General features: G+C 53.8%; 1 protein-coding gene across 2 annotated transcripts in view; it reads left to right on the plus strand.

Moving 5' to 3' along the window:
• The first annotated feature begins 2,449 nt into the window (after nucleotides 1–2,449).
• Nucleotides 2,450–17,999, plus strand: part of MGAT5B (alpha-1,6-mannosylglycoprotein 6-beta-N-acetylglucosaminyltransferase B) — an 80,700-nt gene continuing 65,150 nt past the window's right edge. For both annotated transcript variants that reach the window (XM_054278586.1, XM_054278587.1), the window contains exons 1-2: nucleotides 2,450–2,602; nucleotides 9,279–9,391. In XM_054278586.1, coding sequence (XP_054134561.1) covers nucleotides 2,535–2,602; nucleotides 9,279–9,391 — 181 coding nt within the window. In that variant the 5' untranslated portion in view covers nucleotides 2,450–2,534. The remainder of the gene's footprint in view (nucleotides 2,603–9,278; nucleotides 9,392–17,999) is intronic.

The following is a 17,999-nucleotide window of genomic DNA, read 5'->3' on the forward strand; positions in this document are numbered from 1 at the left end:
TGGTCAGTGCTGCAGGAGGCACTGGAGGAAGCCAAAGTGGCTGAGCTGCCTTCTGCCTGCCCAAGAAACATCCAAACCCTTTGGGGGCATTTTCCAGCCCAGGATCAGCTCTGGAAGGAGGAATGGGAGGACACCATCTCCTCCCTGGTTCCCTTCTCCCCTCAATGTCACTCATCCCTAATCCTTAAATAATTAATTTGTGGTGGTCCACCACATCCCAGACCTTTCCTGCTGGGAAGCTGCTGCCACTGGGAAGAGCTGGATTGGCACAACCCAGAGCTTGTGGGATGCACAGAAGGGCTTTGGGGTTTTCCTTCTGGAGGTCAGAGGGTCCCACCCCACAGAATTCCCCCCTCACTGAGCCCTGGTCCCCCTGCTCTGCACTCCTGGCTGGGATGTTCCCTGTCCCTCCCAGGCTCTTGGGAAGGCACAGCTGGATCCTGGCACACACCAGCACTGCCCTGGTTGCCCCACCACCCCCTCCATGCAGTGTTTGTGTGCACTAGGGAGGTTTCCAGCCCCATGGAGCTGAGCTGATCTTGGAAAGAAATTTTGGAATGAAGGGCTCTGCCTCCTGCTGCCGGCTGCAGCCGGGCTCTGGAGGGCAGCACCAGATTTTGAGGTGGTTTTACAGCTCAGGTGAGCACCAAGGATTCCTGTCAGGAGCTGGGACTGCAGTGAGCAGGCAGGAAATCCGGGGTAGCAGGATCCCCACAGCACCTTCACCAGGCTGCTGCTCCCTCCCTGCCCAATGGCCAGGTGAGGAACACCAGGTGGCTTCTCCAGAGGAGCCCTGGTGCTCCCAGCTGCACCCAAAAGAGCAAATGAGCACCCAGCTGGTGTTTGGGGGCTGCCTGGTTGTGTCCATGATGTCTCCAGGGAAGGGTGTCCTTGCCAAGGTGACCTGAGGGCTTGGCTTGGCAGTGCTGGCTGCAAATCCTCAGTCTGTGCATCCATCCCTCTGCATCCTGCTGGGATCCCACCCAGACCTGCTGTGGCAATGCCTCCTTCCCTGGCACCTGCCCACAAAAAGTGTGGATAAATACAAAAATCCTCCAGCATTTAAGAAATCCTGGAGAATATGGTATTGCCTTTCACTTCTGGCTGGAAAAAAAGTGCTGTTTTATGACAAAAATTTCTGGCTTGGGGTAAATTTCCAGCTGCTGTCCTTGAGCTCACTCGTGGCTGGTGCTGTTGCAGCTTCATGCTCCCTGGAGCTTTGCTGACCCTGGTTTCCACTGGGGAGAAGGAAGCAGTGTGAGCATCTGGGGTGCCTATGGAAATGCAGCACCACAGCAGCATTTCCTCCTCCTCAGCCCCACGGGAAAACCCTGGCATTTCACACTCAGAGAAAACCCTGAGATTGTGCACAAGCAGGGTTAGTTTGCAGAGGAGTGGGTGGCTGGTGCTGGAATTCAGCATCTGAGGTGCAGATCACTGAGCCAGGCCAGGCAGGTGGGGCTGCAGGGCGGTTTCTCTCTCTGGAGGAAATTGGGATGGAGAAAGGCTGAGGAAGACCGTGGGAGGAGAGCATCCCACCGTGGACAAGGCAAAGGACAGCTGTCCCCAGTGTCAGCCTGGGCTTTGTGGTACCTGTGGTGGTACCCAGAGCAAAGAGGGACAGCCAGCCATGGGGCCACAGCCTGGCCAAGGGGGGACAGCGTTGTGCTTCCAGCCATCCTGTGCTCACCCCGGGGTGCTGCATCCCTTCCCTCACCCCCCATCCTGGCTGGGCTTGGAAAAGGGGCTCTGTGCACACTTGGCTCCTTTAAGCCCCAACTTTTGTGAGGTTTTTGCGCTTGTCACTTTCCACAGGAGAGCCGGAAACACCTCTGCTGAGCTCAGCACTGCTTCCCCTGCCTCAGCTCTTTGTCTTCCCAAGGACACCACCCTGGTCCCCTTGGCAGCACCCTGGAGCACCCGGGGACTTTGGGGGAGCCACGTTGTGGCTGTGACTGTGTCCCAGAGAGATGGGGCCGCAGGGCTGCAGCCTGGTGCTGTCAGAGACTCAGACCCGCTTTTACCCACAAGGGAGGTTTGCCCTGGTCCTGATCACCCCACAAATCACACATCACTCGGGCACGGTGCTGGGTGGCATTTCTGGTCATCCCTGCCTCCCGGGGTCCCCACGCCGGGATCTGTCACCAGCGCGGGGATGCTGCCGCCCTCTCCGCCCACACCCGGTTATCCCCCGCACAAAACGCTATCCCCTCACCTCGGGGGGGTGCCCACCTTCACCCCCCCTTCCCCGCTGCCCAAATCCCCCTCCGCGCGGGCGCGGCAGCCGCTAGATGGCACGCGGAGCGCGGCGGAGCGCGGCGGGGGCTCCGCGGGGCGGCGCGGGGCGGAGCGGAGCCGCAGCGCGGGGTGCGCGGAGCGGAGCGGAGCCCGGGGGCCCGGCCATGGGCTCGGCCGGCAGCGGGCAGGGGCAAGGCTAGGGCGGGGGGGGTCCCCGCAGCGCCCCCCGCCCCGCACAGCCCCGCTCGCCGCTGCTGGGGGGGCGCGGGGCCGCCCCCTGCCCGCGACTCCGAACGATGATCACTGTCAACGCGGATGGCAAGATAATGGTCAGGAGATGCCTCGTCACCTTGAGACCCTTTAGGTAAAGTTGGGGTTTCATCCCGGCGCTGCTGCCTCGCCCGGATCCTGCGGGCGAGGAGAGAACGGTGCGGGGGCTGCGGCTGCGGGGCAGGGATCGGGCAGGGATGGAGCCCGGCTGGGGATGGCGGGGAGCGGGCAGGGAACCGGGCAGAGAACCGGGCAGGGATCGGGGCAGGGAACCGGGCAGGGATCGGAGCAGGTTCCGGGCAGGCAAATGGGCAGGGATCCGTGTGGGGCGTGAGGATGGAGCCCAGCTGGGGATGGCGAGGATCGGGCAGGGAACCGGGCAGGGATCGGGGCAGGGCTGGGGATAGAGCCCAGCTGGGGCTGGCAGGGATCGGGCAGGGATCGGGGCAGGGCTGGGGATGGCAGGGATCGGGCAGGGATCGGGGCACGGATCCATGCAGGGTCCGGGCAGGGCTGCCCGTGGGGCACCGTGCGGCTCCTGCAGCTCCCGCTGGCCGCCGGTGTCTCCGGGGTTATCGCGGGGCTGCTGCCGCTGGCTTTTCTGGGAAAGGTTCTTGGAGATGTTGGTACTCGAGGGGATTCGGTTCCTCTGGTTTGAGCGGGCTGGTGCAGCTGCGGATTCCGAATCCCGCCCTGAGCTGGCATTGGGGCTGGGGTGGATGTCCAGACCTGAACCCCTCCGGCTCCAGCACACCCGTACCCACCCTTTGCTTTTTCCCCTTGCTGTAACTCCCCATTTCTGCTTCCATACGTTCGCTTCCCCTCTCCAGCCCTTGCTCTCCGGCTTCTTTGCTTCACTGGAGAGGTGCTTGGGTTGGTCCCGAGCTTGAGATGTTGGGAGATGTTGGCACTTAGGTGGTTTTCCGATGGGGAGAGGGACCAAAACCCCTTAGAGATAGAGGGGAACGTGCCGGGGGACGAAGCTCAAGGTGGGGCCAGCCCAGCCCAGCGGCTTCCAGCGCTTCCTGCTGTGTTTGGAGCTCTGGGGTCACCGCAGGGATCGGCTCGGTGCCTTTTGCTTAGCCCGGGTACCGCCTGTCGGGAGGGAGGACAGGCTGGGCTGGCACTCAGGTGTAGAAAGGTTTCCTGCCTCTCCTCGGGAGCTGCCTGGCTCTGCTTGCCTGGAGCGATTTCTGCTCTGGATGTCGCGGCACTGCCCTGGGACTGGGGAACTTGGCCACGGGGATGGCACAAAGCACTGGCAGAGGTGTGAGGGCTCCCAGAGCTCAGGGTGGGCTCTGGCAGAGGTGTGAGGGCTCCCAGAGCTCAGGAGTGGAGCAGGGAGTGACTGAAGGGCACACTCACTCCGGGGGATGCTCTTTGCCTGGCTGTTTGCTCTCCTAACTTGGTTTGAGTTCCACAGTGAGGAGGTGGCTGGCTGGCGCATCCCTGTGCCCTGGGCATCACCCCTGAGGCAGGGGAACCCCATCTCCAGCAGTGACCTGGGGTCAGGGTCAGGGGAGAGCACAGGGATGGCAGGGTGATCACAAAGCCCCATCAGGGGTGAGGATGAGTGTGGGTGAGGGGTTTGTGGTGGCTGGATGGTCTCTGGCCATGAGCCCTGGGCTGGCTTCTGCTCTCCATCCAGTACAGACCAGTGCTGGTGCCACTGGAACCACTGGGGTTACCTTGATTTAACAGCCAGGCTCTCCCTGTGCAAGAGGAGGAATTCCCAAGCCCCTCTCCTTACTGTCCCACAGTGCCAGGACCTCTGCCCCTCCTCCCTGCTGCTGCCATGAGTGTCACCCCCCCATGCCACAGTCCTGTGTCACCTTGCTCCCAGCCCAGCGTGGCTGAGTGTTGGCACTGCCCAGCTCCAGCCTGGTGCCAATCAGCTCTGCTCCCCTAACATCAGCACCCCCATCCTCAGCTGATGTGGGTCAGGGATAACCCCCAGCAGTTTTATTTTATTTTATTTTATTTTATTTTATTTTATTTTATTTTATTTTATTTTATTTTTATTTTTTATTTTTATTTTATTTTATTTTAATTTATTTTAATTTATTTATTTGCATTTTAAAAATTTTTTTTATTTTTATCTTCAGTGGGAGAAGGTGCTGGCAGCCAGGATGGGTCCTGTAAATGCACAGGTTCCCTGCTGCTGGCTGGGCAAAGCCTCCCTGCTGTGGGAATCCCTGGTGTGATCCCCTGCCTGATGGGGATCGGTGCCATTGGCAAACAGCAGCAGGAAACCTGATCCTGTGCACCAAAACATTTCATTAGCCTCCCTCCAGACACGCTCAGCAAAGCAATGCAGAGCCCTGAGGTGGGAGAGCACCTGCAGAGAGGGAGCAGATCAGTCTGGGAACCACAGGAATGGCCAGGGGTGGCTCTGACTTCATCTCAGCACCAAAGGGGTCTCACCCGTGATGGTGAGAGGCAGGAGAGCTGGGTCCAGGCAGGAGAGCTGGGTCCAGGCAAGAACTCACCAAGGAGCCCTGGCCCAGCCCACCCAGCCCTTGGCTCTGTAGCTCTGTTCACCAGCTGGGAACCCAAGCCAGGCTTTCAGTGGGATGTGGCAGTGGTCAGTGAGAGCTCACTCTGGTCCCTGCATGGATCCCATGGCTGAGCATCAGTGTGACAGCACCACAACCCTGTCAGGCTCCAAGCAAAAAGGGTTTGAGGGAGAGGAGTCATTCATCAGCCTGACTTCTGCTGGTAGGAATGGTGGCTCAGCTTTTGGGAGTTGAAATCTTGTCTAATTAAAGGTGTTACCTGACCTGCAGCCCTTGGTTTCCCCCTGCAGGATTCTCCCTGTGGGTCCCAGCTGGGTGATGTGGCACCATGGGCACAGTCTCAGTGTCACATCCCCAGTGTCACATCCCCATCCTGCTGGGTGTGCTGGCCTTCCTCCCTCACCACACCCCAGCTCAGCACTCACACCCTCCTGGTCACATCCAGCCTTCCGTTCCATGGGCCAAAATCCTTCATGGCTGGGGCATCACTTCCAGTTTTCATTTAACACTTGAGGAATTTCACTTTCTTTTCTTTTGGGCACCAAGTCAGAGCCCAGAACTGTGAATATTTCAGTTTGGGGAGGATGTGGAGGATGTGGTGACTTGGCACCAAACTGTGCCAAAGTGATGAATTAAACGTGACATGGATGACAGGCAAAGCCAGCATGCAGGATAGATGTTATTTGGTCCTTGGAGCTCCAGAGTCTTCAGAGAGTTTTGATTTTGGGGGAGAGAACCCAGTGCATTTGGACCATCTGGGATCTGGTATGTTTTACCTACTTTGTGGTAAATTTGTTTTCTGTATAGGGAGTTTCCACTCAGGTGAGTCTGGGCCAGGCACTTTTATTCACCTGGAGAACAGGAGCAAAAGTAAAGGATTTGGGGTTCTCAGGCTGAAAGCCCAGCCCTGCACCATCCCTGCTCCCTGCAGTACTGCTCTGGGCTGGACCCACTCATCTCTCAAGGACAGCAATTCCAGTAAAGCTCCAATTCCTCTTTTTTCCTTTTTTAAATTTTTTGTTTTAAAGGAAAAAAAGCATCTTGCATCTCCCCTACTCTCTCTGTAATCCAGTCAAAATGAAAAAGGTTTAGTTTCCTAGGGAGATGGTAGAGCACAGATCACCTTTGTAGCTTTTTCTTCCCTTCCCCTTTTTCTTTCTGCTCAGTTTTTAAGGATCCCTCCGTGCCAGACTATAATTATGAAGATTAAAAAGCATCACCAAGGTCTTGCATAATGATGAAGATATTGTCAATGGGAGGTGTGAGAGCAGGATCAGGGCTGAGCATTTATTGAGGTGATGCTTTTTTTAAAATGGGGATACCAGGACAGGGCCATGGGTGGGTTTTGGACCAGGATGGACCCTGGGGTGCAGGACCTGCCTGGGCTTTGAGCTCTTTCAGTTTGTTTCTTCTCCAGCATTCCCTGAGGGCAAATTCAGCCCTCCAAAGCCAAGCTGGGCACAGCAATCCCCTCCAGGGTGCTCCTGAGAGCCTTTCCCTGCGCTGGGCTCAGGCTGTGGCGATGGCAGATCAGGCACTGACGTCCCCAGATCACCCCCTCTCCAAGCTATTTATGGGACACCACGTTACTCTGCAGCATCAGGGACGCTCTGCTGCCTCCACCATCACCTCCCTGCTGGAACTGGACCACAGCTCTCTGCAAACCTTCCTCCCAGCCAGCTCTGGAGGGGCTGAGGGCTGTGTGGTGTCTGTGTGCACATCCCACAGCTGCCTGGTTCAGCAGCGTCCGCTGGGGAGGGGATGGTCTGCTCCACTGCTCACTGCTTGTGGGGCTGTGCCTGCAGGGATGGGAGCCTGGATCAGTGAGTGCACAGTGGTTTAGGTATCCTGTAGAAACTGCTTTCCACTCCTCTAGGGGCAGCTCATTCAGAAATGAAGGGATCTGAGCTGGCCCAGGCTGCACAGGGGTGTCAGGCAGTGCTAGTGATGCACTTGAGCATCCCCTCACCAGGTGGGTCAGCTCTGCCAGGTGGGTCTGCCCTGCCAGGTGGGTCAGCTCTGCCACGTGAGTCAGCTCCAGCTCTCCCAGGTTCAGCTCTCCCAGGTTCAGCTCATCCAGGTGGGTCAGCTCCAGCTCTCCCATCTCTCCCAAGTGGTTCAGCTCTCCCAGCTCTCCCAGCTCTCCCAGGTGGTTCAGGTCACCCAGCTCCAGCTCTCCCAGGTTCAGCTCTGGCCTGGCTGTCAGGGAGGGTTTGTGCTGGTGCTGGGTGTGCTGCTGGCACAGCTCATTGGTGCTGACAAGCCCAGGGTGCTGCTTTTCCCCCCTGATTAGGTGGGAGGTGAGAAGGCTGACATGCCCAGAGCCAGGTGCCCCTGATCCATGGGGATGGGGCAGGGCTGATCCATGGGGATGAGCAGGAGTTGTCTGCTGTGAGCAAGGCTGATCCTCTTGGAGCAGGCAAGGAAACCCTTTGTTCCTGAGCTGGCTGCTGCTGAGATGAGGCTGCCCTGGATCTGGGCTCAGGTGTGTGCTGTCTGTGGCAGCAGCATCAGAGCTGCCTGCACGGAGGTGGCAGCTCAGGGCATCCCCTGGCAGTGCCCAGGAACCTCTCCAGGCAAGGAAAGCCTGGCTGTGCTGTGCAGGGACAGCAGGGAGCTCCTCCACCAGATCTCCCTGGGGAAGCCCAGCCCTTCTTGAGCTGCTTGACCTGGCACTTGAGCTCTCCACAACATCTCCAGGCACTAACAAGGGCTTTGAAGCAGGTCACTTTATTTGTTAGCCCTTTCCAGCAGCAGATAATTGCAGTGCAGAGCTGAAGGCTGTTCTATTCCTCTGCCTTTCAGCTGTGCAGGGATGCTCAGTGGAGGGCTGGGGGCTCCTCTGGCCCTGGAAAAGCCTGGGTGGCTGTGCTGTGGCAGCTCCTGAGCCCTGAGGAGGATGCTGAGAGCTTGTAGGAGAGCTGCAGGCTGCTGTGCTCTGTGCTTTTCTTCCCTTTGACTGAGAGGCAGCAATGCCAGGGCACCCCTGAGGGCTCCCTGCCCCACTCAGGATTGATTTACCTGTTAAAAACCTGTTGTTTCTCCAGGCTGGCTGGGGTTGTCTTTTCTCTTTCTCCTCCTGGAGATTTCCCCTGGGTTTGAATCACGCTGCTGCTCTGGGAGTGTCACACTGACACCTGGCAGTGGCTCTGCCAGGGCTTTTCCTTTTTTTTTTTTTTGTATTTTTATTTTTTGCGGCTGCTGCACCTCCAAGCAGTCCTGGGGATGATGGCAGCGTCTCTGAGCAGTGGAAGGAGGCCAGACATCCATCCCTTGGCACAGAGCACTCTGCTTTTCACTCCAGCCTGGCACAGAGCTCTTGCCTTCAGCCCTTCCACGCCCAAAAGAGGGACTTGGCTGAATTTGGGCAGGGCAGGAGCAGTGCTGGGAACTCCTGTCCCTCCTAGAGGTGCCATCCTGCCCTGTGTGTCCCCTGGGAGCCACTTCCCTGCCAGCCCTGTGAGCAAAGCAGGGCTGGGGTGGCCCCAGGCCGCACGAGTGCAGGCCCCTGCTCGTCCCCTTGTGCACAGGGCACACAATGACAGTGCTGCTGGCCTAGTTACAGGGGAACAAAAGGCTTTGTATAAAAAACTAAAGGGGTTTTTTTTTTAGATCCTTTGGGAGGAAGGGAAGGTAAAGGTCTCTCTTTACTCCTCTCTCCCAGAGGAACACAGGAACTGTTTATTGTAGTGGTTCCTGTGCTCTGGGCTGCTGGGCCGGCCCTGGTGGAGCATCACAGGGCAGTTGTGGTCTGGTTTAGCTTCCCTACTGAAGATGGAGATCCACCACTCCCCCTGAGTGCAGTGGGGATTCCTTAAGGCCTCAATTCCTCAAGGCCTCAATTCCTGAATTCCTCAAGGCCTCAATTCCTCAAGGCCTCAATTCCTGAATTCCTCAAGGCCTCAATTCCTCAAAGCCTCAATTCCTGAATTCCTCAAGGCCTCAATTCCTCAAATTCCTCAATTGGAGAGGCTGCAGGGATTTCAGAAGGGGCTCTCAGGCAAACCCCCTGCTCAGTGCCAGGGTTTGTGTCCTGGGCTCTTTGTGAAGGGTCTGGGGTGAGGTGCTGGTGGGGCTGGGGCTGCACAGATGCTGCTCCCTGCCAGGGCTGGGTGAGGCACAGGAATGGAGCTGGGATTGTCCCAGACACCCAAAGCCTCTCCTGCTGCTGGGCAGAGGGATTACCCCAGGGGCACGGGGTGCTGGGGCTGGCTGCTCCTCACACCTTGCTCAAGCTCTGCTTTCTCTCTGCAGGATTTTCGTGCTGGGCATTGGATTTTTCACGCTGTGCTTCCTGATGACATCCCTGGGAGGGCAGTTCTCAGCCAAGCGCCTGGGGGACTCCCCCTTCACCATCCGCACCGAAGGTGAGCACGGCCCCACAGCCTGGCCTGGCTCACTGTGAACACACAGTGTCTGCTAGGGAAGGCAGGAGCCTCCCCTGACATGGAAAATGCAAACCCCCTCCCTCTGAATTATTGTAATTTTGGAATTAAGGGGCTCTCAGGCAAAAATATGGGAGCAGGAATAACAGTTATTAGGGAAGAAAATAAAAAGATAAAATAAACAATGAAGTAAACCAAAACAACTCTGACAGAGTCAGAACACAACCTGACACCTGACATTTTGAAATTAAGGGGCTCTCAGGCAAAGATATGGGAATAGGAATAACAGTTCTGTACTAGGAAAATTAAAAATACAAATGCAATTGTTCAAACAGACAAAAACAGCACTGCCAGAGTCAGACCATGCCCTGCCCCCTGTGTGTCAGGGTGGTGTCCCAGCCCCATCCCATGGGGGCTCAGCCCTCCTGCAGTGCCAGCTGTGGCTCTGCTGCAGCAGGGATCCTGCACAAGGGGGGAGTTTTCCTCTGCAGCTCCAGGGCTGCTGCAGATGGGCCTGGGCTCCCTCTGGCCATGCAGGGCAGCAGAAAGCTGCTCCTCTGGCAATGCAGGGGGCAAAGGCTGCTGTGCTGTGCCAGGCTCAGATTGGATCCAGGTAGGAATGCTTGGCTCCTCCCCTGGGCGGAGCATCTCCCCATGGGATGCTGGGATGGGATCAGCCCTGCAGGGACACTCAGTGGCCATGGACAGCAGAGATCTCCTGGAGGGAGGGTTGGCTGTGGGAGAGATAAAGAAAAAACTGCCCCATGGACAGCAGAGAACTGCCCCAGCTCTGACAGATGGCAACAGAATGCACACCCCCATTTCCAACCTAAGATCCTCATGTGGTGTCCCCATGTGCTTGGTCCAGCTGAGCTGATGAGTGCCAGGGATGCAGGAGGACAGTGGTTGGATCTTCCATTCCTATGGGTGTAGCCATGATATTTTATGAAAAATCCTTTTCTTAGGATTTTTTCTCCTGAGAAGCTGAGAAGCCTCAGGAACAAAATGTAAACATTGATTATCTGCTGCTGTGGAATGCAACAGGTGCATCTGTGATTGGTCTTATGTGGTTGTTTCTAATTAATGGCCAATCACAGTCCAGCTGTCCGGACTGTCTCGGTCACTCACAAGCCTTTGTTGTCATTCTTTTTCTATTCTTAGCTAGCCTTCTGATGAAATAATTTCTTCCATTATTTTAGTATAGTTTTAACATAATATATATAATAAAATAATAAATCAGGTCTTCTGAAACATGGAGTCAACATTCTTATCTCTTCCCTCATCCTCAGACCCCTGTGAACACGGTCACACCCAGCTCCTTCCTGGCCCTTTTTGGGATTATCAGGATGGCTCAGAACCGTGTTGGCCTCTCTTGCCGTGTGTGGCTTTGCCCTGTGGCTCCAACCTGGCTGTGCTCACACCCAGAGCTGTGGCAGGTGGGGCTGAGTGCTGGGGATGCTGACCCTGGCTCCCAGCAGGAAGTGGGGAAGCAGCAGGATCAGGATCAGCACTGGCATCAGTGTGGGTGTGTGGGCTGCCTCTGGTCTGACCTGTGGAGGGTTTGGCTCAGGTGCTTGGAGGTCTTGGTGGGTTTGAGCACTTGGGGCCTGCAGGGAGTGGGAATTGCTCCTTAGGGAAGGAGAAATAAAAGGCCTTTGTGGTTTTATGCAGGTCTTTTTATGCAGGTTTTATGAAAAGCCTTTTTTTATGCAGGTACTGAAATGTAGAGGAGAAATATTCTAATTTTTAGTAAGTGTTATGTTGTATTTAACACCTGTTTTGGCAAGACACAAAATCAGCTCAGGAGACACTTGTGTGGTGGGACAGTCACTGCCCTGCTCTGGGAGGACACTGCTCCATGGACTGAGCTTCCCCTGATGTTTTCTCTGAGATTCCAATCAGGTGAAATGCACAGAGGGAACTGCCTGGCTTGAGCTCCCCTGAGCAGGGTGAGATGGGCTTGGTCAGGCCACTGTGGTCTTCTCCTCCTCCATACTAGAACCATGGAAGGGTCTGAGCTCCACAGCCTCACCCAGGATGTGATTTTGGAGCATTAAATCCCTTCCTTGAGGTGCTGGAAGAAGTGCCAGCTGCTTCCCTACGGGAGGAAGGGGATAAAGTGATGTTTTCCAGAGGCTGGATGGTATTAAACCTCTTAGTTGACCTTCCAAGAGCTGTTTTTGCAGCCTGGGGCAGCTGGATCTGTGTTCTCCCTGTGGATGGAGGACATGGTGGCTGATGTTCCTGGCTGTTCCCATCACCAGCTCCATTCAACCCCTTTCTGTGTTTTCCTGGTGGCCCCAGCCTGGAGCAGGTGGCAGGGTCGGTGATTTTCAGTGCTCCTGCCCTTGCTCAGGGTGCATGTCCCCATGGGGAGGGTGGGTTTATGTTCCTGTCCCCAAGCCAAGCACATACCTGGTGAATGAAGTCTGGTTTGAAGGAATTTCTTCCTTCTTGGGATAAAAAACAGCACAAGGAGAGCGGGCAGGAGCCCCCAGAGCAGCACCTTCTCCAGAGCTGGCATTTGAGGAGATGGGCTCTGAAAAAATTGCTTAGTTTGAAATGAAGGTGTCACTGTCACAGCTGCCCTGTGGCTCAGAGGAGCCCCAGTGTCCCTGAAAGGTTTGTAGAGAGCTGAAGGAAAGGCAGAAACGCTGATGAGCTGTGGGGCCAGCTGAGCTGTGGCACAGGTTGTGCTGCAAAGAGCAGCAGAGGTTTCCAGAACCTTTGCTGGTTCTAAATTTGAGGGTGAGATAATGGCAAAAATACCATTACTCAGCTCTTCACCCCCTTTCTGGATGCCTTGGAGTGGCTTTTCCCATCCTTATCCTTAGTTTAAGCCAGACCTTTGAATCCACTGGCTGCATCCTTGTCTATCCCTTGTTTCCTGGGAGCAGTGTCAGCAGAGCCCGAAATCAAAACAAATTTAAAACAAAACAGATTTGAAACAAATCTCCTTTTTTCAGGCACTCACACCTCAAAACCTCCACATTCAGGGGTTCAGGTAATTAAATCAAGGTGTGTAAAATGGCTCACCTTCTTGCCTGAGCCTCTCTGTCTCTGCTGAGGGCTGTGAGCACCAGCCCTGCTGGTTGGGAGAGATGCTGCTTTGCTCCAAGGTGCTGCAGCTTGAATGCTGCTTCTGGTAATGCCTGACTGGTCTCATTTAAAGAAGAAAAGCAGTAAATTATAACCTAGGTTCTCTAATTTTTCAAGGTTTTGGTCTCTTAGCTTTCTAACTGGGTAAGGCAAATCCTGCTTTGTTACAAAGCTCAAAAATTCGATGCAAATCCAATTTTTTCCTCTATATTCAGTGGCTTTGCCAAACAAACTATTGGTTCCAGATGAATTGCTGCACATTTGGCTGTTGTTGTGCTGCTTATTGAGGAAGATGAGCTTCATTCATGGCCTCACACACTGGTTTAAGCACAAAGCATCCTCTCTGCTGTCTCTGGAGGAAGATGCTGGAGGGAGGTTGTGTTCTTTGTCCCCAAAGCTTGGCAGGCACAACCTGAGAGGCTTTTTCTCACTCTTTAACACCTGGTTCAGGCTTTTGGGGTTCAGTACTTTCTGTCACAGCTTTCACTGAGGCTGCTGTGGTTCCCACAGTGCTAATTTTATTTTCTGAAGTACGTGCTGCCTCCCAGGCTCAGGATGAATTTTGATTTAGGAGTGAAAAGGGGTAATAAAAGCATAAAGAGCCATTAACATTCCTCCTGGCCACGGTGGGGTGTTTGTAGGGACTGGCTGTGCCCCAGGGTGATGAAGCTGTTCCCAGGGGTGAGTAACCCCCAAAGCAGAGTGAGACCAAGGCTCAGGGAATGTGCTGGCCAGGAGCTGCCCAATGTCACCACAGACCTCTCTCTGTCACCTGGGACAGGCTGTGGTGTTGAGGGGAGGATCTGGTGGCTGGAGAACCAGGAATCCACCCATGGCCAAGGCAGGAAGAGTGGGGAGCTCTCGGGTTTTGGTTGATAATCGCTGCCCCGAGATGTGCAGGATGTCTCTGCTTCAGCCTGCACAACTGAAGAACGAGTCTGGACTCTTCACTTTTTGGTCTTGAGGTTGTTTATTAATCCTTATCTATAAAATTTTCTCTCTGCCCAGCTGAGATCTGCTCAACAGGGCAGCCACAGGCACTCTGTGTTGTCCTTTTATACTACAAACTACATGTAACATATTTACACTTAATTCCCAATACCTATCACCTGTGTTAAACAGTGCACTTCTACTCTAAACCAATCCCAAAGTGCCAACATCACTGCAGAAAATGGAGAACAAGAAGAAGAAAGAAGAAGGACTAGACATGCCCTGATTCCTCCATCTTGTGCCCATAACCCCCATACCAAAAATCCTAAAATCTACATTTTCACCCTGTGCATATTTTATTATTACACTATTCAAACCTGTGTGACTTTCACGTCCTCATGCAAAGCTGGCAACTTACTCCAGGGGTCAAAATCAAGTCTCCAGGTGTTCTGGGCAGCATGCCAGGGTCTCTGAGCCCCCTGATGGGGTCCTGGCAACTCTGGACATCCAAAGGGATGTGCTGAGCTCCCACAGGGAGCCTCCCTGGGAATGGGAAATGGGGAATCACAGCCTCTGGGGAGATGGGAGAATCCATCCCTGCAGACTCTGAGGTGAGGAGAGGGCAGGGCTGAGCCCTGTGTTTGGGGCAGGAGCTCAGGGGGCTCTCCTGGCTGAGGGGAGGTGCAGCTCATGTGCAGGGAACATCCACGTGCTGCTTATTAGCACTGTGAACTCTCCAAAGGTCTGTTTGAATAACAAACTGGCATTTAATTAACATGTGTTCTGGATCCCAGGGAAGGCCAGGAAATATTCCTGGCAGTGGTGGTGGCTGTTCAGCACACAGTGCTGGGCTGAGGCGAGCTCAGAGGGGCAGGTTAATTGTGCTGGTGATGAGCTTTTGGTGTGATGAGGGATGGGAACCTGCACAAACCAGTGACCTGGAGAGAGGTCCTGGGTATGGCCTCAGCTCTGCCATGCCCAGGCCTGAGTGTTTCCCAGGAATGGGCTCCTGGTGGGAAGGAGCCTGGTCCCTGCTCCCCCTGGACTCCTGTAAGAGCCCTTTGGAGCATCTTTCAGTAACTGGTGGGTGTTGCAGGGGAGCTGCCAACATCCCCCTCCATGTGCTCTGTGGTGGGCAGCTCTACACTGGAGCTGGAGTATAAATGGGGTGGGTTTGTGGTGAGTGTCAGCTCCTTCCTGGGCCTGAGCCCAGCTTTTGTGGCTGTTTGTGCTGCTCCTCGTTCCCAGGGTCCTGCAGACCCAGCTGAGCAGGGGAAGCTGCCCTGTGCCCTTCAGTGCAGGGCTGTGGTGTGGGAACCCAGGACATCCCTCTGGCTCTCCAGCATGGCCAGGACCCTGCCAGGGGGCTCAGAGACCCTGGCACAGAGCCCAATACACCTGTGGGTTTGATTGTGACCCGTGGAGCAAATTACCAACCTTAGATGAGGATCAGCAAGGCACAACAGTTTAGGTAGAATAATAGTGAAGTTATCACAGGGTAGAAAAGTAGATTTTGGGGTTTTTGGTATGGGGGTTCAGGAGGCAAGATGGAGGGAACTGGGCATGTCCAGCCTTTCTCCTTCTTCTTCTTGGCCTCCATCTTCTGCTGTGATGTTGGCACTTTTGGATTGGTTTAGAGTAGAAGCTCACTGTCTAACATAGGTGATAGGTATTGGAAAGCAATTGTAAATATTGTATACGTAGTTTTTAGTATAAAGACATAACACCGCCCTGGGGGCAGGCAGAGTGCCTGGAATTGTCCTGCTGGATGGACCTCAGCAGGGCAGGAGAGAGAATTTTATAGATAAGAAACAATAAACAACATTGAGACCAAAAACTGAAGAGCTCCGACTCATTCTTCAAGCGCTCAGGCTGGGAAAAGAGACTTTTAACATTCTCGGGGTCGCAGCGACCCAGAAAGACCCTGAGACTGGGGGATGTCAAAAAATTATTTGCTTTAAAATCATCCAAAAAATCCTTTGGGTTGTGGATGGATGCTGAAGTTCACGGTCCCTGGTCCACTTTAGGCTGAGGCTGTTCCTGTTTCTCCCTGAGTGACCTGCCCAGCCCAGCTTTGAGCCTCAACTATTGCAATTCAAAGGGAGGGAGACATGAAAATGCCCCAGCTCTGCCCAGAGCTTTCCTGGCTCCTGAACTGTGCGAGCAGCCAGTCATAACCAAAATAAACATAGATGTGAGGCAGGAGCATGAATAGGAGAAATGGATGATGTCACAGTCCAGAAGTTAATTCCATTTAAAATTTGATTTTTGTACGTGAATACCTTTCTTGGAGGCTCTCTCCAAAAGCCAAGTTTCTTGGTGTGTGCCAGAAATCATTCCTCAGATGGATTCTCTGCTTGGTGATTCGCTGCAGCAGAGGCTTTGCATCTTAACAATAAATAAAAAAACCCTTCTGAAATGCAAGTTATTTTATCCTAATCCTCTGCTGTCAAGTAAACACAGACAGAGGTTCCTTTGTTTTGAAATGGCCACTGAGAGAATTTATTCAGCAAACAAAGATGTAGATAAAAAAGGGAAACAGAGAAGTCTATAAATTTTGAATGTGGGAGATGCTTTGGAAGGGCTCTAGACTCAGGAGATTGAGTTTTCTGTGCCCTCTCATTTAGAATTTAATATGTTTGATGATCCTTTTTCCCCCCAAGCATCTTCCTTGCAGTTGTTTTACTGCCAGAGTCAGGGGGCAGGAGGCTGCTGCTGAAAAAGCACCAAATTCTGTCATCATGGTGCTGGGAGGGATTTGGCTGTGGTCCCCCAGGCTGGATTTGGTGGGATGTGCATCCCGCTGGTGGAGCGTGCTGCTGCAGGGGATTAGCCAGGGAAAATAGGTTATTAAGTGTTAAAACGTGATTAGATGTGGCTGGAATGGTGCCTGCAACTGCTGGGGCTGCTTCAAAGAATACAAAGCCTTTGGATTCCTCTTGCTGTTGGTTCCTGCAGGGTTGGGTGTGAGGTGCTGGAGGAATTTGCTGCAAACCCAGGGGAGGTGTGGGACAGGTCCTGAAATGGCTGGAGCAGAGCCCTGCCCTCGTGCTGGGCTCCTACTGCCTGCAGAGGGGTCTGATTTGATTTCAGCTCACCTTGCTGTTAGATGTCTGTCTTGGTTTGGAAAGACAGGAGTCTGCTAAGGAAGGCAGGAGCCTCCCCTGAAATGGAGAATGTAAACCCTCCCCACCCCTCCCAATTGCTATGCATTGTAAATTAAGGGGCTCTCAGGCAAAAAATATGGGAGCAGGAAATAACAGTTCTTTAATAGGGAAAAGGAAAAAAAAAAAAGGATAAAATAAACAATGCAGTACACTAGAACAACACTGCCAGAGTCAGAACCCAACCTGACACCCTGTGGGTGCAGCAGTCCCATTGGAATTGTGGCTCAGCCCTCCTGCAGTGTCAGGGGTGGTTCTGCTGGAGCAGGGATCCTGTAGAGAAGGATGTATTCTTCCTCTGAAGATCGAGTGGAAGAAGAGGCAGCTGCTGTTCCTCTGGGAATCCAGTGGAGAAAGCCATGCTGGTGTCTCAAAAACCTCTGGAATATATCCAGGTAGGAATGCTTGGCTCCTCCCTCTGGGCTCCCATCTCCCAGTGGGATGCTGTAGTTCTTATCAGTCATGCAGTGACATTCAATAGCTGTTATCAGCAGGTGTCCCCTCCCAGGGGGGTGTGATTGTGATCACTCAGAGAGAGATAAGGCAAACTGCCCACTTGACAAAAGTGGGGATGGTAATGGAAAACATCTTGCATTGCCATCTTCAACACTGACCTTTGATAGAAGCATCTGAGGTGGCTCACAGGTATCTCTGTCCTTGGGGTCACTGCTGCAGGGGTCCTGGAACCCGCTGCCTTTGGGAAGTGGGGCTTTGCTGAGCTCTGGGGTTTGTGTTTGCTGTTCCCATAACTGTTTTTTCAACCTGTATTTAAGTGTTTCCTGCTGCTCAGCTGCAGAGCTCAACACCTGCCTTTTCCCACCCCAGCATCTCCAGCTGGTTTCCTGTGGCTGAGCACAGCTGGGCTCCTGCGCTGTGTTTCCTCCACTGCTTTAGGAGCAGGATTGGTGGGAATGGGATGGAGGAAGGACAAAAGTGGGGGAGAGCTGATTTTAGAGCACAAGCTGGAAAACAGAAGTGAGAAGAGGTGAAGCTCAGCCTCTACAAGGCTGTTGCACCTTGTGCTAGGTTGCTGAGAGGTGTTTTGGGGTCTGATCTCAGGGCTGCAGGATATGGATTCTGATGGGGTGATAAGCAGTTTGAGGGCTAGAAAAGAGGTTTTCCCAGTCCTACAGCATCACTGCAGCTGGGCAATGGTAACTCAACCTGGAATCTGTCTGGGGGTGGGCAGTGCAGCCCCTGCAGTGACTTCCCGTGGTATGTGATCCAGCAGAATTGCAGGCCACCAAAGAACAGCTTCTGCTGCAAAAAGATTTGGTTATTTACATTCATTTTGGAGGGAATAAAAATAAACGTAGAAAAGAAAAAAATTATATTAAAATACATACATATATAGATACACACACACACATATATATATACACATACACACACACACA

Source organism: Melozone crissalis, unplaced genomic scaffold (assembly GCF_028551555.1).
Source record: "Melozone crissalis strain CALT ecotype California unplaced genomic scaffold, PUWL_Pcris_2 ptg000026l_1, whole genome shotgun sequence".
Classification (NCBI taxonomy): domain Eukaryota; kingdom Metazoa; phylum Chordata; class Aves; order Passeriformes; family Passerellidae; genus Melozone; species Melozone crissalis.